At 44.4% G+C, this 23,961-nt stretch overlaps 1 protein-coding gene and 1 long non-coding RNA gene across 2 annotated transcripts; one reads left to right on the top strand and one right to left on the bottom strand.

Annotated features, from left to right (window-relative positions):
* On the top strand, window positions 1–23,231 carry lepr (leptin receptor). Its single transcript, XM_041934795.1, has 21 exons — window positions 1–178; window positions 3,315–3,372; window positions 4,369–4,421; window positions 5,576–5,788; window positions 7,344–7,473; window positions 8,452–8,642; window positions 10,595–10,743; window positions 12,225–12,366; window positions 14,788–14,948; window positions 15,062–15,161; window positions 15,492–15,591; window positions 16,766–16,980; window positions 17,368–17,516; window positions 17,922–18,075; window positions 18,306–18,388; window positions 18,476–18,689; window positions 19,960–20,166; window positions 20,281–20,364; window positions 20,495–20,588; window positions 20,800–20,875; window positions 21,255–23,231. The coding sequence occupies exons 2-21, from the start codon at window positions 3,359–3,361 to the stop codon at window positions 22,191–22,193; spliced, it is 3,468 nt and encodes a 1,155-aa protein (XP_041790729.1). The 5' UTR covers window positions 1–178; window positions 3,315–3,358; the 3' UTR covers window positions 22,194–23,231.
* Window positions 8,867–15,731, bottom strand: LOC121605054. The gene is made up of 3 exons (XR_006006784.1): window positions 14,460–15,731; window positions 11,364–12,387; window positions 8,867–9,205 (listed from the first exon to the last, which is right to left on the bottom strand). It is a non-coding gene; the product is annotated as an uncharacterized LOC121605054 (long non-coding RNA).
* Window positions 23,232–23,961: the final 730 nt, after the last annotated feature.

The raw sequence follows: 23,961 nt of genomic DNA, 5'->3' as shown, positions 1-23,961 counted from the left end.
GCCGTGAAGCTCAGCCAGCCTGACCCGTGAACCAGACCGAGTGAAGACCAGCGCGTGAGGGAAAGCGGACTGAAGTCAGACCAGAATCATGGACCCTGAGCTCCCTCTGTCTTCACTGAGGATTTAAACTCACCTGGACGAAAGAGAGGAAACCAGGTCACAAGAGCAGAAGAGCGACGTAAGGAAGCGGTCTCATTATTACTTATTCTCACTTTTAACGCTGATCATGAGTCTGTGGTACGTTTGTGGTCCCAGCCCTCCCCGTGACCTTTCAGAGCTCTCCCTGTCACACAGAGGTGGGGAATTACTCACCCACCTCTGTGAAACTGACAGGATGTTTTTAACACCTGATACATGGTCAGTTCTGCATTTAGGCTAACTTATAGCCCTTTACAGATAATAGTGTACAGTAACATACAGACATTAGATAGATAGATAGATAGATAGATAGATAGATAGATAGATAGATAGATAGATAGATAACATGGGAAAGTGCCGTGCATTGTCTCTAGGTGAGGTTACATGAACCTCTTTGAACTTTTCACTGTTTTAATATGCCTAGCGTTTATTAAAGTGATGTCTCTTGTTCATGATGCAGTTTCCATGCTGAGAAAGTTGCCAGGAGGAGAACAGCCGCTGTCAATGGCTGCTTAAAATCTCGTGTGACACAGTGTGCTGTTTGATGGAGACAGAGAACACCTTTTTAGAAATATGCTGCTGCTGCCGCTGCTGCTGCATCTGCTGCCGCCGCTGCCTCTGCCGCTGCCGCTAGCGGGGGAAACAAGCCCCGGCGCGCCTCAGTGCAGAGCAGCTTGGGACTGGCAGGGAGTGAGTCAGACTGGGATGAATAGTTGGAGGACACGGAGCTGAGGGGCAGTGCTTCCCTCACATGTGGAAAATGGTTTCACATGGGTGTCTTGAACCAGCCTCATTGTTTCCAAAGAGGACGAGGAAGCAGCATCAGCCGTATCATAGACAGGGAGGAATGTCCATCAGTGCGTGACTTTACTGTGCAGGTCAGAGACTCAGCTGTTTGAAATGAAGCCTGTTGCTATTGCACACAAAGGCTGCAAGATACTTCGATAACAAACCAACAAATGTTAAAACATCACTATTAATTGAATGATGACCAGCATGCCATTGAATGATTGGCTGCTGTGACTTTCCTCAGCTTATTTTTTTGTCTGACTCTGTCTTTGTCCTTGAAGCATCCACTGGGTTAACTCAAGGCACTTTGTCAGGAGTGAGCTGAGCACTTGAAGCACTATTAGACTTGAGCTAGTTGAGCATTATAAAGAATAATAGCCTGCTGTGTGATGATTAAGGCTCTGTGCGTGTGCACCAGCAACATAACAAAGTGTCTGGTGTGTGGTAGTATCTGATAAAACCAGCAGTTGACTGCGGTTAGGCTTCGGATCCTGACACCACGTCACTGAGAAGACACATGCAGATAAAACAGTCAGTAACATGAGAGTGACATTTCAGAGTCTTACTACCTTCGATTGGCTTTGAGGCTTTGGTCCTCACTTAGCGTGGGCGGTGTGATGACTGTACTTGATACAATTTGAGATTTTGTGTGTTTATACTGTGACAGTTATCCTATTAACGTCTCTGATGAAACCAAACCGTAGTTGGCAGTGGTACAAATCAATGAGCAGGATTTCTTCATTTTTTTCTTTTTTCTTCTTTTTTTTCTTTGCATCAGTGTGAAAATGTTCTGTATTGAATTTGTGGAAAACAAACATTCCTATCTGGTCACCTAATTCTTCTGGAACAGAGGCCAAACTTTTTTGTGCAAATAAGGATCTCAGGATGCTGCTTCTTTCCACCTAAAATGCAAATTAAACTGGGTATGAAAGCTCCCACTGCAGCCTGAGGCTAGTGCTCGCACAACTGTATAAAAGTCACTCATGCTGTCACTGTCTGCATGTCACTCGTGCAGAATATAATAACTTTGAACGGTGTAGTTTTGCTTCCACAGTAGTTTCGCTGCAGGAGCTCCTGATGCTGAGGCTTTGTTTTGAACCACTGGAGGTGATGTCAGGTGTGTGCCGCGTTTGGGAACAGCTGTGTTTAAATACATGAGAGCTTATTTTGTCCTGCAGTCTCTCCTCGCGCTGATGACGCTGTTTGCATCCCGCGAATAATTAATCAAGTGTGTGTTACGTTTGGGACCCCTCCAAAAGTGTAAATGCGGGTGGGGAGGGGGGCAGTCATCCCATCACACGATTTACAGATGTGAAGTAATAACTCGTAATGACCCTTAATTGTAAGATCCAGCGTACTTCTCTTTCTGACACTGTCTTTGATTGATCTCCTCCTGTCTTTGGCGTTTCACTGGCCTCTCCACCTACTGCTACCTGCTGGTCTAGTTTATAATGCGTGGCCATGCGGTGACCTCATTTCCTGTACAAGTGGCAGATTTGTTGCTCAGTGATTCTTTCAGTTTGCTACTTGTTTCCCCCACATAAAAGTGGCCACATGGGCATTGTAGGCAGTCTACCACATGAGTTGTGCTGCGGCTAATGAATCCTTTTATTGTACCTGTTTTATTAGCATGCACATCCTTAAGGTTATTAGTTTGCTTCCTTTGAACAGGAAATGAAGACCACCTTCTGGCCAAGTATTATAAGCAGCTCCATGGACGTAACCTGGATTGGACTCGTCCTGCTTTTCATTCAGTTTGTCTTGGTCTAGCATGTTAACGTGTAAACAGATGTGCTCGCTGGCTTGTGTGAACTGTATTAATTAATGAATTAATCGCCTCGCTGCTCTGGTTTGGCGCCAAAACAAGCAGCAGAGAGCTTCATGCTGAGGGCCAGTGGTGATCAAAATAAAGCCTAACGTAAATGAGTTCGAGGAGGAATGTTTAAGAGGAACTAATCACATTTTTCTGAGAAGAGGACAGAGGGTTGGACTGTAAGCAGAGGCAAAAACATGGCATCCTGTTATCTAACTGGAAATGATTCTGATATATGTTGCTGAGCTCCAGGGAAAATAATGAAGTGGCTCCACTGCAAGAGGACTTCCTTGTGCTCTGTGCCAGAATTAGCTTTTCCCATGAATGAGCGGCAGTTCTGGAGTATTTTCTGTGACTTTTGGTGTGGGCGAGTGGGAGGCGCTCCTCTCAGTGAAAGATTTTAATCCCACAAGAGAAAAACTGCCTCTGCAGTCCGTTTGGTTGTATTTATTTTTGTCATTTAAGTCGCTAATGTGTTACCTCCGTTTCTTCCAATCATGATGCAGGTCTTCTTCCAGCCGGAGTCAAAACTGACTCTGTGAATCCTCTGAAAGTCTTCTCTTTGTCTCCTCAGTGAGATTCACCGCAGCCAAAGCCCAGCTAGGCCATGCTCGCGCTATGACCACCACAATGTAAGTATGGCAGTATATAATCAGCTGTAACTGAACTGATTCACTAACTCTCAGGGTCAGCACTATACCCCCAGGACCCCCCCCCCCCCCCAGACTCATGAAGGATGTCATTCATTGTGAAGTTGGTCAGAACCTCAGATGGATCTTTCTGAGAGTTCTTTGGAGAATTTGCTAGTTCGTGATTCGCAATTCATGGTTTCTCACATTATAAACAGAGGAAATAAATCATCATGTAGCAGGCTCTGCAGGATCTCCTGGACTTATTTCTTGGAAAAAGCTGTACGAGAGTGTTAGAAGTTTAATCTTTTACAGCGTTATTGCACGGGTGTAGCTTGTTCACTCGTCACTCCAGGACTCCCAGCTTGGGGTTTTTAGCTAAAAGTAGCAGATAAATGGCTGAAACGCTCCAAGTCTTGGCGCAAATGCAAACTTGGACCAAAGTTTTGAAAAAAGGCCGAGACAGCCTACCTGGAGCTGGCACTAAGCTGTTCCTCTGAACTACTGACCAGCGTCTTGTGTCGCAACGCCTCCCAGCAGAGCCTGAGCGTCAGATGAGTCACGGCGCCTGTTTAGAAGTCGGTCCACCCGTTCTTCCACTGTAACTGTGTAAAACTCGAGTTTCCTGGCACAGGGCTGCTCACAGCGACATACATGCCTGCACTTCCCACTGCTCCGCCTGTTCTGTGTAATCACTTTCAGATTGGGAGATAGTAATTCATTCTTTTATGTCATTAAGCATGGATTAGTGTCATCCCTTCATGTCATGCGTCACCTGCAGAGCCTACTCCCTTTTCCAGCTAGTTCTAGTTGTGCCGATATTTAAGATCATTTGTCGGGTATGAGGCAACCACTGCTTGCCTCATACCAGACTCGCTCACTTTCTCTCTCACAGTCTATATTGCTGTGATTTTTGCTCTTTGTGCAGCTGCAGCCTCAGTGTTTTCCCTCCTCCCTGTCCTTCCCTCCATTACTTATCCCCTCTCCGTCTCCCTGCAGGGTTCAGTCTGTGATGTTGACAGTCCTGATGCATGTTTTCCTGCTGTCCCACGGTGAGTTCCACCTCCAGCACAGCAGTTGTGACCTGTTGTGCTTGCAGGATGTAGCCTGTTCACATTTGGAGTAAACACATACACTTCAGGAATAAGTGTTGAAGGAATATTACTGTGTACTATTTTTACCCAAACTCAAATACTGTAGTAGTCAGCAGCACCCTGCTGATAAATCTCTATCTTAAACTGATTTCTATATATGCAGTACTAAGGTTTGGAAGAAGTAACACCAGTCACGATGTAGGAGTCTACATAATCTCCAGATACACAGCAGCCTCATATCAGTGTTGACACTTTACTCCTTCAGATTTATTGTGTTACAGTCTGCAGATTTCCCATGTGGGACTCATGTGGTCAGAACTGTCAAATTGAAAACCACTGTGCTCCTCTTTGACAGCCAGTCATCACACCTACATGCTGACTCTCACCCGCCCTCAGTCAGTAGCCGGTGTCAGGTGTGCGCCGACATGCTCTTTTTCAGACATAAGCACAGTCATTAAAGCCCACAACGTTTCCCCGACTTTCAAATATACAATTACACGCAAGATGAGTCAGAAACAGGCATTGATACTGCGAGAGGTTTTAGAGAACAGAAACAAAAACCACGTCTCAGCATGGCCTTCACCTAAACCGAACCTTACATGCTGCCATTTGGTCCGTTTACTCTGTGAGAACTGATACAGAGGTAATGAGTTTGGTGTTTGGTTAATGACAAAACACTTCAGGAATTTGCTGGTGAGGGGACAAGTCAATGGAAGCTTGGGTAAAAAAAGTGTAGTTTTATTTAACTACAAGACATTTGTGCACAGATTTAAATAAAAATCATTCATTGTGGTTTGTACACATTTTTAAAATCAGGTGCTTGCTGTACTCCTCCGTTATTGCTCAGTAAAAATTGAACATGTTGTATTTTATCCATTAAAGTCTAAAAAACTTAAAATCATAACTTGACGTTATATTATACTCCTTTTCTGTGTATGTTTGCAAAGACAAGAAACTTCCTTGCCTTTACAACATCATCTTGAATATATATGAAAAAGGACTACATACTGTATTGTGATGTGTCTGATGCAAAAAACATAAAACACAAAGCTTCAAATATGCAGACACTGTGAATATCTAAGTCTTTGCTCTCCACGCGTCTCTGCGAGCAGGTGCTCAGTGTTCGGAGCCTGTAGAGAGAGCCTCCCATCCCTCAGGTGCCCTGGACCTCCCATGGCAGGATGAGCTGTGCTGTGACTCACCTTCAGCCCACCTGCCTGCGGAGGGAGGCGAGGCGAACCGCTCTGAATCAAACCTCCCACACCGCCGCCGCTGCAGCTTCAGGGCCGCGACAGCCCAGTCACATCCTCATGAGCCCTCTGCCGGTAAGAGTTCATCCAACTCCGGTATCCAAAATGCTTCTTAAAAGTAGATTAGCAGTTCAAGGCCTGTCGAGTTGCTCCTGTTCTGGTCGATCAGGCCTGTTAAAAGAGTCAGTGCGTAGGAAGTGATGTGGCTCCTGCTCCTCAGAACAAACAGAGGGGTCGAGTGTGGCAGGGCCTCATAACTCTGCCTGCAGCAGCGTCACTTGTCACTGATAGTGATGCCTGTAAAGATCAGCCTGACAGACTCATTATGCTTTAATGGCTTTTCAGCTGGAATCCCTCCCAGCCTCCAGTCAGGGTGAGGGACCACGTGAGTCTGCACGAGTGGGTCTGGCTGACGAGGATTCCCTTTTATCCGTAAAACCAGATATTTATTACCTCTTCTGCTGATTCTAGAAATTGTTCAGCACCACCGTTTTTTAGCAAGAAGAGGAAGCACGAAGGTTGCTGAGTTTAAAAAAGCAAACAAAGCAAGTGAGTCATAATTCTAACGCGCCGTCTTGATATTATCAACGAGGAGGTGAAGATGGAGGAGAGGCAATACAGAGACATTAGGGAGGTTTTGCTCCCTCGCATTGATCTGTGAAGCGCTGTGACACATCCAAATCGATGGTGATTAGCTAAGACCTTCAAGCTTTATGCCCAAGCAACAATGATTAAACAGAGAAGTCAAAGGCCCACGTTGTGCCTCCTGACTGCTTTATGAGGCTTTTCCACAGCCAGGAGTGTGATTCAGCTCCAAGCTCCCCCGGTCACTTTGCTCATTCGTGTTTGCTTGTTAGTCATCCTTATATTATTCACATCGTTTGATGCTTTAAGCAGCAAAAATGTCTTGATGACAGGTGTGCAGAAAACTGAGCATGAATACAGGTTCAAGTGTTAGTTAAGAGTTCTGACCAGGATCAGTCCTGTTATAGATACTGTGTAACATGCAAAAGTGGCTGACATAAATATTGAAGTTCCTTCTTTTTATATGTATTCATTCATTTACATGTATGACTAAATACCTGCAAAACCGGTGACGTTCCATCATCGTCAGCTTTACCTTGTGTGGAGAGCTAATGAGCAGATATTAGCATATATTAGCTAACTAAGAGTACACCTGCTGAACATGAGCATGTTATTGTGAGCATGTTAGCATGCAGAAGTTCAGTGACTGTAGACTCTTAATCTTGTTGTTACACAAGTAAAAGCTTTTCTTCACAGAATTATTTTTCAGTATCATTATTATTCTTTTTTTAAAAACATATATTAAAACTAACTCACACTCACCCATGAGTGTGTGAACTGTAACAATAAGTTCTAAGATAAGACTTTCAAAATCCTGTTTTTAATTATCAGGATTAGTGTGGAGCTTCATCACCATATTGCTGCTTGCAGCTCTAATATTTCACTCTCAGTCTAGTTTCGTAGCAGAAGCTTAGTTCTGAGAATATTGAGCCAGGCCGTTTTCTCAGAAACCTTCAGCAGGAGGTCGTGGTCAGCCAGTGCAAATGTCATCTGCCACTGATGCCTCTGATCTTACTTATAACATGTTAATGTAATTTATCGTCAGGCACCTGTTTGGACATACTGTGCAGAATCGATGAAAACTGGGAAAATTTAACTTGTGACCTGCAGTCTCACAGTCCACCATCAACCACGCTGGATGCTGGTCTCATGGCAGTTAGCTTACAGCGTCTGTTGTGAGTATGAAGCTGCACAGTTTTATTATTCTTTGTTTTTTTCTGTCCTGTGTGAACAGGTCTGTGCATGTGTGTGCTGCTCAGTCGAGGGTTAAGTATGTGTGTTTGCTTTGATCAGCAGAGGGGAAGCCGTGTGATATCACGCTGGCTCCAGGCTTTTATTGCAGCGGGGATAAAGAGAGCAGTTCACCACTGATCTAACACGCACTCGATAAGAGGCGATTCCAGGCGGCGCTCAGCTCTTACATGCAAACCACTGCTCTGAAGTGTTTGCTGCAAATGTCAACAGAATTTGACATAACGGTTTCACCTCAAGGTCCTTTTATTAGCTGATCTGGAGCTTTCAATCATGCCACACAGCCTTCTTCAGCAGATAACGTTGCCCAGTTGCCATGGCCTCTGCACCGGCGACAGTCGTGTTTTCAGGTTGTCCCGTTCTTGTAAGCTTCATATCTCAGGAATACCTTGAGGCAGTTTCTTCACATTTGGCACGAACGTTCCCTTGGACTCAAGGATGAACTGGTTAGATTTTGGCGATCAGAGTTCAGAGGTCGAGCTCACTGCGACCTCAGCTGGTCACTTGACAGCGAGGCGGTGATTCTAGTTTTTCTGAGCACTTTTAAGCCTTCTCGTCCGTGCTACTAAAGGTAATGTCAGATGATCAAATGCTCCATAACAGCTGATAAATGGACCTTGAGATGAGATTGTTTTGTCAACTGCTGTCAACAAAAATGTAAAAAAAATATATATATATATCTCTGGCGGATATTTGAAAATCTCTGGATAAGCATCGGCATTAACGAGTCTCTAGCTAGCCAAATCAAATATGGCGAGAGATTATGAAACATGCTTCCGCTAAATTAGACGTAATTGGTTTTATTTTCATTGCAAGTTTAAAATTGAGATATGATATCTTGCTACACTGCACAGCCTCTCTGAAAACACTGCGACTAAAGTGTGTTTGTATCTGTTTCCCAGGTCTCAGAAAGAGGACACCAAGGCAAGCGATGGGGACACTGCAGCTGATGATCCTGTTGTCTGTGAAGCAGAGGATTCCTTCATGTGTTCAGTCAGCCTTGACGCTACGACAAGCTTTGTCACCGTGGTAACCGTCAGCATCTCTGACGCCACAGCTCCGCCAGTCCCACTCAGAATACCTGCCCGACCTGGTAAGAAAGGGATGTTGTAACGCAAGTGGCTTTCCCACGGTTTAAGATAGAAATGGATTCATAGCTAGTGGATCCACTTAAGTTAAAACAACTAATAAACTTCAGTCCTACAGAATCATAGGAACCAGTTGGAGGAAAAATTACCTTTGGAGGAGGCAGAGGAACCAGTTTTCTCTCCAGACTTTGGAGTTAATGATGTGACACAGCACTAATGAATGCTCTACGACTCTTGTTTTTATTCAATTGGCTGAGCTGTGGGAGGAAAAACGGTTCAACAAAATGCAAAAAGTTTATATACAAGTTCTATTAAATTCATCATTGTTCTTATCAGTTGATCATTGATCTGTGATTTTAAAATGACATGGCTTATTACACTGTTTTAAGTGCGTTACAGTAAGTCATGAAAAAAGCAAGTTCCCGACATTCACTTTCTTTTCAAAGTCACTGGGTTCCTGGCATCAGAGCCCCACGAATACATTCAGGCATGTATGGAGCTGATGTGGTGCTCGTCCGTGTTCAAAACACCTCGTCCAAGTCCAACGTCCTGCTTCAAAGTGATGCATCTGGACAGATAAGGAGAAAAAAGAGTTTTATTCAGTTGATTGGCAGACGTGACCAGAATAGCTGAGGAGAGCTGAGCCATGGCCCTGAGTGTGTGTGTGTGTGTGTGTGTGCTCTCCAAGCTCTCCACAGTGACAGACAAGGACTTTCCATGCCGTGTTTATTCAGCCAGACCTTTTTGTTAAACTGATGAAGCAGAACAGAACCTGAGTGGTGACTGTATGTAGTCCAGATTTGACATTTTCTTCAGTTTGTTCCTCTTCCTCCTGTCTGGGCTACAGTGGTCGCTAAAGCCTTCAGCCTTCCGAATGAGCGTTTTCTGTTCTTGAAACAAAGCCTCCATATTTTTTGTCTGTGAAAACCCGACACTTTAGAGAGGAACGCAGCCAAACAGCAACACGTGACTCATGTAAGCTAAGCTATAGACCGTATAGATGAAGTACTAATCAAGCTACAGTTCCTACCAAAGGTAAGAAGGCCGTTTCACAGAGCACCCAGTGAAGGTTATACAAAGGCTTTTCCCCATTGTGAGCACAGTCTGGAAAACACATTGCTGATCTGTTACTCATAGCGTTGAGTAATCTCTTTTCTCCCAGTGGGTATCTTTGCGGTTTTATGAGACTCAATTATCTCTTTCTCTATTTGTCATAATTGGCTGATGAACTGAGACATTGTTGGACTGGGCTGCTACTCCTCGTCTCACTTAATGACAGGAAATAGAGGTCTTGGTCCACACCTCTAAATCCACCTGAAATGGTCATTCAGTCTAAATATGAAGTACTAGAAATCCTCAGCTGCATGCTCTGATTCAGCAGCTACTCGCTAACAAGTGCACGAGCTTCATATACTGCACATGTACGGACCGGATGTGGATTTGCTGTTTACATCTAGCAGAGAAATTAGATTATATTCTTCTCTGTATTTTTCACTCCTCTGAACTCAAGATGTGATTGATTCACTTGTTTAATATTGATAAAGCTGCCATAAGAACTAGAGAAGTATTGATCTTCACTGCCTGAAGACAAGAGTAATTACAACAAATGTCACCTTTAGATGGACATGATGGGCTGTTTTGTCATATTTTCTCAGAGACGGCAGATAACTACCTTAGCTATAAGTGCTGAGACATAGCATATAGCAGGGACTGTTGAGTGATCTTTAACTCCTATACGGATTCAAACTCAGATGTAGTTTTATGAGCCAAATAGCAAAAGTGATCCTCTAATTTAATGTACAGTTGTTTTAATGGTTTATTAATTTCGTAACCTTTGATAAGATGTGACTGGATGTTCACGATCAAAGCTGCGTGATTGTGAGTAATTTGTCTGATGTCTATTGATTAATCTGGGAAACATATACTGTTTTTGAGATGATCTGTTCTTTGTCTACAGTGAAACCAAGTCCTCCAGTCAACCTGTCACATGTGCAGACCATTGAGGCGGAGCTGATCCTACACTGGGACGACCCATCGGACTCTGATACCGGCCCGCTGAGATACGAGGTCCGATACTCTTCCAACACCACTCATCCGGCCTGGCAGGTAAGGCTAAACTGTGGTGTTGCTGTACCCACCAAGAGTCATGTGAGCTGAAAATAATGGCCTCACTTTATAGTAAGGCACCATTTCTAAAGTGTTTTTGCATGTATTGTGATTAATGCCTTTATTGGTGTTATAGATCTGTTATAATTTCTTAATAGGAACATGGTTATAAGAAGCCCCTGTGTCCAGTTTTTATCCTGTCATCTGTTAAAGATGCTGTTTTACTGTACAAGCTGATGATCATCATCAATAAATTCTCATGAGTTTCTCATTTTCTAATGAGTCATCGCCTGCAGCTGTATTATGTTGACAATTAATGAACCCTTAATAAAGCATGTCTTATTAGAAAGTGGTACAAAAATGCACACAAAAGCCACAGTGATGAGCTTCAAGCTTTCGTTTGGTTTCAAACAGGAATTATTAGCTGCTGATTGCAAAGAAAGCCTTGAAAGCCAGCTGCAGCTTAGGCTTGAAAAGGAGAAGCGAAAATATCCTTTCAGGTGGTAAAGAGCTTATAGTAGGTTGGTTATGAAGTTGTGTACAGAAAGTCATGTCCTGAGTGAGTCACACACACACACACACACACACACACACACACACACACACACACACACACTTACTGTATTTGCCTTTCACTGCAGCGGCGCGGCACAAATTTCCACTGACAGGACTTTGTGTTTATTTAGTGCGACTTGCTCACAGTCAGTTGGGTTTTTAATAGACACTTGCAGTGTGTTCAGCATTCAGCAGTGGATCAGAAGCTCCATGATTCATCCAGGCCTGAGACTGTAGACCTATGGTTTAAAATGCATAAATAAAGTATGGTTTCAGTGACACTATTTTTACTATTTTTATATATTTTTCCATTAGTTTGGGTGTTAAAGTCGCTCTTTGCATGTGGTCAACATCACAATTATGCCTCAAGAGGTTTTACATATGCACAGTGTACAGTGACCCTCTATCTGTGGACCCTCTGCTCAAATATGAAAAACTCCTTTTAATGGGGGAAAAACATAGAAGAAACTTCTCTTCTCCCAGGATGGACAGACATGCAATAGATTTTGTGTGTACAGAATGAAGTAAAGTCACAGGATGATAAAAATGCAGAAACATGTATGAAGAATCCAGGAGGACATGGAGAAACTTCAGGCCCACCAGATAGGACCTGAGCCACACAGCCTCCTGTCCACCATGGACCTTGACCCATTAGTATGACCTTGTGTTTTTTGGCCACATATTTTCATTTTATTTTGACACGTGAAAAAAGGCTTTCAAAGGAAATATCCTGAAGTCGCAGGTGTCTGGCTGTCGTCTGGTTGTGTGTTTTGGTAACAGTTCCAGTTGATGAACAGCTACCACAGTCACGCTATGATGACGAATTTGATTCAGTCATCCTTCGCCCGTGCAGACACGCCCAACTATCCAATCCAGTTTGATGTATGTGTGTGTGTGTTTGTTGATTCCCTCTCTGCTGTTTCCAGGTGATGGCTCCACATGGAGAGCCCAGGTTGCCTCTGGATCTGAAGCCCAGACTGAACTACACCATCCAGGTTCGCTGCTCCAGCCTGGACCAGCCCCCGCTGTGGAGCGACTGGAGTGAACCTCACCACATCTACCTGGACAGTAAGAACCACTCCCTTCCAGCTGTTGATGTAGAGACAGAGAAATAGAGCAATAACAGACATACAGGATCACATTTGTCTTCTATTTGCTCACACTTTGGACAAGCTGAAGAGCTTTTGTGTCGCTCAGTACAGCCCTGCGCTGCTTTTTTTTAAGCTTTGGAGGAATTGTTTGAAAATCCCTGTGGAGCCATTGTATTCATCAAGGGGTCTTTGGCTTCCAGGGGATTCAACTGCAGGACGTTCAATGAATTTAGCAGAAAATAAGTGACCTAGAAGGAGTGTCTGTGGTCGTGCTAGAGGCTGTAGAGGTGTCGGTGTCAGTTGGCAGGTCCACCACTTCAGTCCACACTGAAATATCTCAGCGGCCGTCGGATGGATTGCGCTGTAATTTTGCACAGACATTCATGGTGCCTCCTGATGTTTACTCTGGCGCCATCATCATGTCAAAGTTTGTCCAGTCTGCTTTGGTTTATGACCAAAAACCCTGCAGAACTAATGACATTCAGCCTCAGCTGTACCTTGTGTTTAGTGCTTAGCAGCAAATGTTAGCATGCTAACATGCTAACCTAAGATGGTGAACAAGGTAAACAACATACCTGCTAAATATAAGCATGTTAGCATCTTCATTGTAACAAACGTATTCTGGTATTAGCATTTAGCTCAAAGCACAGCCTCACAGCGCTGCTAGCATGGCTCAGGACTCTTGTTTCATTCAAAATTCAGAGCAGATTATACTTACAACCTGCAGTTTTTATGGTAGGATTGACGAGAAAATAATTTGATTGATATTGATAGTAAATAATTAAAAGCGTTAATGTGCTTTTCTCAAATGTTTACAGTACTTCCTGTCACTGGTTGCTCTCTGTCAGTCTGCCTTCAGCATTGACGCCTCTGTTTGCTTGCAGGCTTCATTTTGTTTCCAGATGATTGAACTGACAAAACATCCAACTGAAATGTTCTTTTCAGCTTGGTTGAATTAAACACGAACGCACCACAAATGTGGAAACTAAATCAGAAGCAAAATCACTATCAACTCACTGCAGACGTAGAGAAACTCACTGCGCTGTTTCAGAGCTGAAACAGCTGAACTGGGAGCTTATTTTTGTGTGTGATGACTCCAAAATCAGAGAGCTGAATTATATATTTTAGCATTTTTGCAATGAGCTTGATTAGCATTTGAAACCTTTCCTGCTGGCTGCAATTCAGCTCTCATTTTCTCTGAGAGGATTCATCGCAGGTTCAAACACTGACTTCAATTATCTCCCAGGTAGATTTATGTCAGAGCTACACTATTAGAGCGAGTCTAGCTCATTAGCCTGAGCTATTAATGAAGACCTCATTCCAGTACGGACAGCGTCAATAGAGTCTGAATCAGAGGTCGTCCTCAAGGGTGACCCGCTGCAAATCATGTGACACAAAGAAATGTCACATGCAGCAGATCTGCTCAGAGAGGTGAACATGAGACAGTCATCCATGTGCAAGTTTTTAAAATGCTGAAACTGAGACTTGAGAAGTGATAGTGAGAATCGTTTGCAAGCTCTAAATGAACCCTTTAACACCATCAGAGAACACAAACTGTCAGCTGGTTGTCAGTTTGTGCTCTGCAGCGTCAGACTGCTCGTTAAAATGTGAACATCGGCCCGAGGGCGTTGAACAACACAGTCGCTTAGTGCGTCTGTCGCAGGTCTGTGTGTATTCCTGCTTTTGTTTCAGTGTTTGAGTCTTGATGTGTACGTGCACCTCATGTGCGGGTGTTTTCAGAGGGTTGATCTTCTGCTCTGCCTCACATGAGGAGACTTGACCCTGATGCAGCAAAATGTCTGTGTGTCACCGGGTCAAAAGTTTTTTGAGACTCGACAACTGTGAGTCATCCCAGCGAAACGAGCTACCACAACTTTCATGAAGACGGGAGGTCCTCCAAAAAGCAAATGAAATGAAAAGTCTGGCTGAGGTCAAATAATGATTCTTGAAAAGTTTCTTAATTTACTGTATAGGCAGTAAAATACAGCAAAAACAGGAGAAGCACACAGATGAGTCACGAGGCAGCGTTTTTCAGTTCATTTGAAAGTTTTCTTTTGTCGCGCTGCTCACCTGTTTGGCAGATGAGTCATGTTTCTTTTGTTTTTGCTGGGAGAACAGAGGACTCCACACAGGTACAGCTCACACTCAGCCCTTTCAGACCATGTGACAAACAAACAAACAAACAAAAAGAAGTTACAAGAGCCCTGAAAGTTTCTTTGGCCTTTGTGAATGTAGAAATCCACATGAACAGTTTGCATAAATGACAATGAGTCAGATGTTTGTTCAACAGAGGGCCTTTGTTTTGTTTGTTATTGTTCTTTCATAACGTGTCTATGTTCTCTCAACACTCTTTATATCATGTGTGTGTGTGTGTGTGTGTGTTTGTGTGCCCGCGCAGCGGTGAGCTACATCCCTGAGAAAGTGGTGGCGCGACCGGGGGAGAACGTCACGGTGTACTGCGTGTTCAACGACCACAACATCAACGCCAGCACGGCCATGTGGATGCTCAACTTCCAGCAGCCGCTTCATCGCAGTCAGTACCACCCTGTCAACCAATGGGTAAGCTGCAGCTCTCTGTGTGCGTCTCTTTCCTTTTCCTGTGTATTTTCGCCTACGAAAGTACAGTCTGTGTAAACAACTTCACAGATGTGACATTTCCTTTCCCAAAACAGGTCAGCCAGATCACGGTGCGTCCCTCGGAGACTCGGATGTACGAGCTGCTGCAGTGTACTCAGGAGTGGACCATCCCATACAGCCAGATCTATGTGGAAGGTGAGCTTTGCCACCAGTAACAGCCAAGCTAAATATTATGCAGTGTTAAGGACCATCGCCGGTACATGTCCAAAGAAACAAAGACATCATTTACGCACAGATTGAGACTTGAGTGAAAGTGGAACATCAGCATTTCACTTTCAGTTCCTGGAAGTTCACGTCCCCTTTTTGCGGCAGTTTTCCGCCGTAGTGGACAAAGACAGGAAAGAGAGCGGCGGCGTCTGAGCGCACAACAATGCGAACCAAAATAATCCCAGTGCACAGCGGCTGTCTCAGGTGAAGTTTGTTATTGTTACCTAAACTGTGAGTGTTTCTGCCCGCGTGTTTCAGGAGCTTCCATCGACATCCACTGCGAAACCAACGGCGACATCGATGCTATGGACTGCAGCTGGAAGAACACGCAGTGGACTAAACCCAAATTCAGGTCCAGGTAAAGCAGCACTGTGCGTTTTACAGCAGCGGTCTCCTCTGAGTTTGTACAAGCATTGTTAATGAAACCATAAATCAACACTCAGAAGTTACTGAACACAGTGTACAGACAGCTCATCGAACACACCCTGGAAATACTTGCGTGAGGTGATACCAGGAAGTCTGTTTGAGCAGTAAACAGTCAGTGTCATTGCTACGCCTGACCTCAGAGCAGCCAACAGTCTCTACACTGTAAAAGATGACAGCTTGGACTGATGCAGTGATGTAATGGTGGCAGAATACATCTCAGCATATTTAGATGTGAGATTTTTGGATGTTTTGAAGTGATAGAAGTTGTAATTTTGATGCTTTATTACTACTTGGGTCTGATTGGTAGTAACAACATTGTTCTCACCGAGTGAATTGCTGAGATCTGGGAATGCAGCAGTATCACTGAAAAGAGGTCTGATGAAAGAAGTCAGGGTAAGAAACATGAGCAGTCAGATGATTTTGCAGGTTTTTAATAAATAAGCTCTGGTTAGCCAAACTCATTTGGCGGAGAAGAAATGAATGAAATGGATCCCCAGACTGAAGGAAATGTCCTTGACAGATTACAGATTGACTTCCTGGTTCAACTATGACCCACCTGGCTGTAGTTGTGCCTGCACCCAGTTTTCCTGTGTGGCGAGTGATTATTAAAGACATTTAGAGGGCATTCATTGTCAGCTGTGCCTCCATATTGTTTTTATAATTTGACTGCTGGGTTGTCGGCAACCCTTTCAGATCATCTGACCGCTTGTTTGTTGCCTTGTCTGACGTCATTCCAGCAGGTTGCCTTGGTCCTTCTTATCACAACCACTCGAAATGATGTTCAAAACTACAAAAATAAGACCCACTCTTGTTCGAGCTGTATTGATCAGCAGAAGTACTGCGATCTTTTACTTAAGTTAAAGTATCAATACCGCAGGTTAAAGATCCTCTCATACAAAGTAAAAGTAGAAGAAGTAGTAGAGGTAGCATATAATGGAGTAGTAAGTAGTAAGTACCTCAGAATTACTTGTACTTACATACATTACTTGAGTAAATATACTTAGTTACTGTGGAGATTGTAGAAATAGAAAAGAAAATGGAAAGACACAAGTACGACAGAAATAAGATTCGTTAATTGATTTGGTGCTATCGTGTTGTCTCGGCAGGTGGGCGGACCTGTCGTGTGACGTGATGGAGGAGAGGGAGAGAGCGGGCGAGAAAGTTGGGGAGATGGGACCTGCTTGCCTGCAGGTCCGATCCAAACAGAAAACCTGCACCATCCAGCCTCTGAGGATGAACTGCTACAAGCTGTGGCTAGAAGTGTCGTCCATACTGGGCCCCATCAGGTCTAAACCCGTCTACCTGTCCCCCATAGATCATGGTGAGTCATCTGACATGACATGACATGACACTCCTTCCACAACAATAATAGGAGCTTGACTTTACCGTTAATAACCCTGAACCTCAGAGTAAGGCATTAATAAAAGTTTTATAATGACTAATAAACAGCTAATATGCTACTAATATGCATGCTAATAAGGTTCTAGTCAATGGCGAATATGTGTATCTCCATAGAAAGTGTGACCAAAGAGTTGCATGTTTGAAGAAAACCTTTAAATACTGAGCTTTAAGTAGTGATCACTGTTGATCACAGGAGAACCGAAAAGGTATAAACAGCGTGAAATAAGACTGTTTCATTACGTGCGGTCGCGTTCTGCCACCGCATAAAGCAAACTCACACTCTTCTTCCACGCTATTCCCGCTGCAGTGAAACCCCACACACCCACTAATGTGAGGGCAGTGAGCCGGAGCAGTGGCGTCCTGAGGGTCATGTGGGAGCCTCTGCCTCTGCCGGTCGAGGGGCTCCAGTGTCAGTTTCGGTACCACGCCCCGTCCGCTGTGAGAGCCCAGTGGAAGGTGAGCTCGTCTGTTGTTTCCTGACCACAGGCTTTGATAGAACGTTTGCCTAAAGATGTTTATCTACCACGAACCACAGGAACAAATATATTAGATGTCACTCATGTCCGGGACTCAGCTGGTAAATAAGTCTCACATCTCCTTAGATGACGCAGGACGCTTTGGCTTGTACTCAACTGGTCGCTTTGACATGATCTCATGTGAGACCTCCATCCTGGCCTCTGATTGAAACATTCTCTAGAATATTGGATGCTAAAAATGATGAGAAGGATGGGAAAATAATTTCCTCTCTTTGCGGGGGTAAAGTGGATGGACAGATAAGACAGATTTGTACTCCACACATCAGATACATCCCATTCATTTTGTTCGCCCTATTCTAAAACAAGAAAAACATCATGCTTGCAGGTCCAGAGTCCAGTGCGGGTGCCGTGGGCGGAGGTCGCGGTGTCCGACATGTGCCAGGTGTACGTGGTCCAAGTACGCTGCAAGCACACCAACGGCACGGGCTACTGGAGCGAATGGAGCGAATCCGTCTACTCCACACCGCAGAACAGCAGAGGTACAGAAGAACACTGTTCATTACGTCTTGGACGTTTCAAATAACGCTAACCTTTTGTCAGTGTTGGCGGATGTAGCTTGACGCTTGATGTGACCTTTTAAACTACATTTGGCCTTCTGATTTTAGCTCTGATGGAAAATGGCACACACCACACACATCATACCATCACCTCCACCCCAAACACAGAGGTAAAAGCTGTCATGTGATGCTTTTGTCGGTCTCCCCTTCAGCTCCAGAGCGTGGTCCTGATTTCTGGAGAGTTCTCCAAGATAACCCACACAGAAACCAGACTAATGTCACTCTGCAATTTGAGGTACACAAAGTAAAATCTCAACATTTCCGGGCTTACGATTAAAACATAACATTGAAAATGCTGCCTTTGCTGCTTTTTGTCCCCCAGCGTCTCCAAACATCAGGACGCTCGTACTGCGTGGATGGATTTATTGTCCAGCACCAGGACTCGAGTGGCTCTGTGATGAGGAAACAGATCGAGCTGGCGTCCTCCTACAGCTTTGAATGGAACCAGCTGCCCCAAACTGTGACTGTGGCGGCCTACAATAGTCTGGGGAGCTCCGCCGACAACATCAACATGACGCTGGAGAGACAGCCCCGACGTGAGTGAGCTGACCCAAATGACTGGATGGAAAATAGTAAAAAAAAAATCCCTTTAATTTATCGTTCTTTTCTCCTGTTGAGAGGAAGTATTAGTTAATTTAGTCAACAAACAAATACTCCTCTGTCATTTTGTTAATCATTAATAATTGGTTGTCATTCGTTGGTTCTGATTCTTCATGTGTGAGTCTTTGCTGTTTCTCGTTGGACTAATGGACTGTCAAGCCATCATCTTGGGCTCTGGGAAAGTCGGATTGACATGGGCTAAATAACTAACTCATCTTTAGGAATAAAATCAATGACACTGATCATTAGCTGCAACCCTAGAATACAGTAGCTTACTAAAAAGATAAACTTTATTTAAGCAGGAAAACCTCACAAATCTCATTACCAAGTCAATAAAGGAGGTTTAACAGTAAATATGCCACAAATCAGGATGAATTCATTAGAGCAGCGCAGTAGTCGTCTAAAACCTTGAATATAAATAAGACCAATATAACACATCTCAGTGAGACGAACACATCAAGATTAAGATTCAAGCAGCCAGAGGACAGAGACAGTGTATCCAGCAACGATCTGATGCTGTAACATGCTGTTATGTTCCAGTGAGGACGCGGGACTGGGGTTTGCACTTCTGTTGCATTGTGATAGAAAGTTCAGGTCAACAAAAACGAGATCAAAATCAGCCAGAAAACAAGGTCCACTCCATTCAAAACTGCTGAAAAACGCTGAGCTTCCAGTCATATTAAGTTTGTCTTTCCAAACTATATGAAAGATGGAAATTTCTTGTAAAACATCATGTTGCGCTCTAACAGAGGTAATGAGTTTTATTTTTTAAATGCCAGTATTATGTGTAATACGGTGAGCTGTTCTGTGTGTGTGTGTGTGTGTGTGTGTGTGTGTGTGTGTGTGTGTGTGTGTGTGTGTGTGTGTGTGGCGGCCGTTTACCTCCCTCCCATTACTCATAATACACAGAAAAGTGTTTTCAGTAAACTCGCATAATCAAAATTGTTTTCCCGGACGATGTTTGTCAGACATTTTCCATGAGTATTGTGAGAAGATTAGTTATTAGCAGCTGCTAGCAGCAGGATAAATTAGCCTGACCACGGATGTTGTTGTTGCTCTCCACCACCACCATCAAAACGCCAAGTAAGGGTGGCTGCGCCGGTCGAGCCACGGTGATTCTGTGCATGGACTCGACTTTATTTTCTGTATTTTGTGTGTAATAGAACTTGTGGAGTTCACGCTGTGTGTTTTCTGTCTGTGCTGCAGGCCGCTGCCTGCGTTCGTTCACTGTGCTGGTTATCAACAGCACCTGTGTGTCCCTGTCCTGGACTCTGATGGAGAACAGCTCTGTGCCCCTCTTCATGGTGGTCCAGTGGTCTCCACAGAGGCAGCAGGACTCTGATCATCACAGAGGCCAGAGTGGAGTAACATGGGCCAGGCTGCCGTACACTGGCCGTCCCACCTATCTGAGAGGTCTGTCCTCTGTCTGTTTATCTGTAACACAGTGTAACACACACTGTTCCCAGTGTGTGTTCCAGTAAAAGAGCAGGTGTACCCGGTCAACATGCTTTCAACGTATCATTTCAGGTGATTTCTTCGCCTCCAAGGAATGTGGCTTCTACTTGTACCCTGTGTTCGCTGATGGAGAAGGCGAGCCAGCGTACGCCACCGGTATGCACCAGTTTTCAGGCTGCTCTGTCAGTGCCATGTTCAGTATTGAAGTGTGCAACAGCGACACAATGTCAGCACTTTCATGGTGTTGTTTACTACAGGTCTGATGTGTTTTTTCCAACTGTTGCAGCCACCAGAGGAGACGCTGCAGCCTACATGATGCTGATGATCGTCTCCTTCCTCTCCATCGTCCTGTTCGTCACCCTGGTCCTCTCCCAAAACCAGTAAGGGCTCCAGTTCAGGGCGAAGATGTATTTACAGGATATAGACTCAATATTGATGTTCAGTTCCCAGAAATTCATGGTGTCTAATTTAGGGAGCAGTGATGGAGTGTGACGTTGAACATGTCGCATTGCTGTATTACACTTGATGTTAGCTGATGGGAAAGGGAGGACAGAGAGCTGAAACCTGAATGTCTCCTGCATTTCTTTCCAGGATGAAAAAGTTTGTGTGGAAGGACGTGCCCAACCCAAACAAGTGCTCCTGGGCCAAAGGACTCGACTTCAAAAAGGTAAAAATGAATGTGAAACTACAGCGACATGCATTCAAACAGTGTGTGAGACGTTTGCATGATGGTTTGCAACATTTGGCCCTTTTTATTAGACCTGAAGGTATTGAAATTAAATAATTATGGTTCATTTTGGGAAATACAATTATTGACTTTTATATGAGAGTTAGATGAGGAGATTGGTACCACTCTCATGTCTGTTCAACAAGAAGCTACAGCCAGCCGCCAAGCTTAGCTTAGCATAATGGCTGGAAACAGCTGGCTTGTTCTGTCCAGATAGTTGCCTGTCACTTTTCCTTTGGGAAGAAATAGTCCAGCCCATAACTCCTCGTAAAAACCACAAGCGATTAAACAGTCAATGTGTTTTTGCATTTGTTTTTAGGCTGACACCTTTGACCACCTGTTCCGACCTCCAGAAGGCCTCCCAGCCTGGCCGCTGCTCCTGCCCTCTGAGAACATTTCCAAAGTCGTCATAGTGGACAAGGTCGATCTCTCAGCTCTGACCACAGCTTTGGTCCAAGCCCCTCTCGTGTCCCTCACTCCAGACCCAGCCTTATCCATCTCCCTTCCACCAGAGGTCGACCAGGCCCAACCCGTGGAGAGTGAGGCGCCCCGAGGTGCAGCTCCTTCCTTTGCACTCAATCTGGATGTTTTAACCAGTTCGAACCCGAAATTAGATCAGCTACAGCTAGTGGAGCCCGGAGCAGACCAGCCCCCACGCAGCACCAACGGCTCTGCTCAGTCTTCAGTCACATACGCCACCGTGCTGCTCTCTCATCCGAAGCAGCATCTCCACTATAAGGATGGCAGCGGCAGCAGCTCCAGCGACGAGGGCAATTTCTCTGCCAACAACTCAGACATTTCGGGATCTTTCCCCGGTGGCCTGTGGGAGCTGGACGACCCGCGGCGCTCCTACAACTCTGTGGAGGAGCTTTCTGAACCATCAGAGCAAGAAGACGAAGGGGAGGCAACAGAAGAGAAGGACTTGTATTATCTAAGAATGGACTATCCAGCAGAGGACGAGGACAGCGAGGAAGATGAAGAGCAGAAGGAAGAGGCGACAAAGACTGGACTGCTTAAAAGCATAGCTTTGAACAGAGAGGACCATCGCGCGGAGTCGCACCCTTTGCTCGGCCCCGAGGACTCGAGCGAGCTGCTGTCAGCGTCGACGCGTGGCTGCTCTCCGCTGTACCTGCCTCAGTTCAGAACTGCTCCATGCACGAGGCAGCTCACGGCTCGCCCACAAGACACCCCAGGCGTGACAGTCAGTCGAGATCCCGCATCTACCAAAGTGGATTTGCATATGTTCCCTCAGACATAGTGAGGTGTTGAGCTGGGAAATGTAAAAATACCTCGACTTGCGTATGATTGCAAATTGTTTTTCATCAGTGCTGCTATTGTGTTCTGTGGGGAAAGACGTCAGGAGGGCACAAGCCTCAATCGTAGGCATTTCTTTATTTCTTTATGGGGCTTTGGAGCCCAGATTCTACTGTGCCATGCTGCTCCTCTGCAGTCGGTCACTGATGCTGAGGATATTAAACTCACATATTTTCAATGGAGGCCAGGCGAGTGGAATAAACTACGGTTACTGCTCCCAGAGAGCAGCGGGCAGATTGTACAAGCAGAGGATTGGTCATCAGGAAGGGAGCAGTGGAGGAGGGCGGCATGTTGTGGCTTCAAACATACAGCACATTTCACAGGTGGTCATACCTTACATGCATAGAAAAAAAGATGCGGTAATGCTGCACGTGCCTTCATTCACTCATCCGCTCCCAACGTCATGCAGGAGGCAACTGTGCTTCATTCTCTGCTGAATTATTTCAGCTGCAACTTGAGCGAAACATGAGAGAGGTTCAAAGAGAATAAATAAAGGCACAGAAAGCCAGCGAGAAAAGGCACATAATCTGCTCAGTTCTGGTTTCCTCAAAGCACATTAGACTGTGAAGTGAAGGCAAACCTTGGATGTAACTCCAAAGCTATTAGTGAGACTGCGTGAAAGCAGTTAATAAGAAAGCAGATGTAGTCTGTGAGGAACTGCAGGTGGTTGTTGGACACAGACTTTACTGCATTTGTAGGCAGCTTGCGCAACAACATCTGCATGAGCTAACTCACCCACCAACCCAAAGAATGTCTTTTTGTACTTTGTGCTGTCATGTATTTGAGAGTCTGTTACAGTCTGTGAGAAATGTGATACCTGTTTTCCCGTGTTTGGCCATAAACACCTGCTGTCTGGTGTAAATGGTGTCAACAAAGTGATGTATATTTGAGGTAGGAATATGCTGAGACGTGGTTGACAGAAATTGTTGTTGTATTGAGATCTTTTGTCTATTTTTCATGGTGAAAATAAAGTGTTTAATGTGAGCGCACCTTGTTTGCCTACCAGGATTATCAGTTGACTTTTCAAAGTTTTGATTAAAAAAAGAGTTTCAAATGAAGAGATGAAACCTGGCCGGACCCTTTTATACATTCATTCCCTGAATGTGCCCTAATTGGTTAATTGGTAGGAGATAATGAGTGTCTTTCCAGAATTACTTCCCCAATATTTCACAAACCACTGAAACTGAAAACAAGCAACAAATTAAACAAGGATAAACACAGTTGTTTATTCAGAAGACAAAACACATAATCCGCAAAAAAAAAAAATATTGAAATTAAAAAAAGGTGTGAATTTCTACATTTCTTCATTCAGGTCCATTGCATCAAGTCTCTGGAGAAAAGGTCCCCACCCATAACATACGGTCTGACTGAGGGCTTCTTCAGCCACAAACCCCCTCTGCATGCTGGAAAATAACTTTGTTCTAATTTAGTCTATTCAACTTGAGGCGGGAATCAGAGAAAAGTCTTCTTAAACTGGTGTCACCTTTTAAAATAGCCCATTGAAAATTTATAATTTGTCTAATCTTTTTGTTTGTGTGCTGTACTGTGTTACAAAAAGATATGTTTAAAATATAAACAGAATAAGTATACTTATAGGATATAGTTTGAGGAAGTAACCCATGAACGACACTCATTATCGCCCACCTGTTAGGACACAGCCCTGAATCAATGCACATGGAAAAGGGGTCAGTGTAGCCAGTGTAACCTGTTGC

The sequence above is a fragment of the Chelmon rostratus genome, chromosome 4 (assembly GCF_017976325.1).
Source record: "Chelmon rostratus isolate fCheRos1 chromosome 4, fCheRos1.pri, whole genome shotgun sequence".
In the NCBI taxonomy this organism is placed as follows: domain Eukaryota; kingdom Metazoa; phylum Chordata; class Actinopteri; order Chaetodontiformes; family Chaetodontidae; genus Chelmon; species Chelmon rostratus.
Note: the sequence above shows the minus strand (reverse complement) of the source record. Positions and strands in the feature narration are given on the sequence as shown.

Excerpts from the sequence above, each read along its gene's own strand:
- lepr (XM_041934795.1), top strand. Across the intron at positions 16,981-17,367 it reads CCTGTCCCCCATAGATCATG|TGAAACCCCACACACCCACT; the intron begins GTGAGTCATCTG and ends TTCCCGCTGCAG. Across the intron at positions 20,365-20,494 it reads CGAGCCAGCGTACGCCACCG|CCACCAGAGGAGACGCTGCA; the intron begins GTATGCACCAGT and ends CAACTGTTGCAG.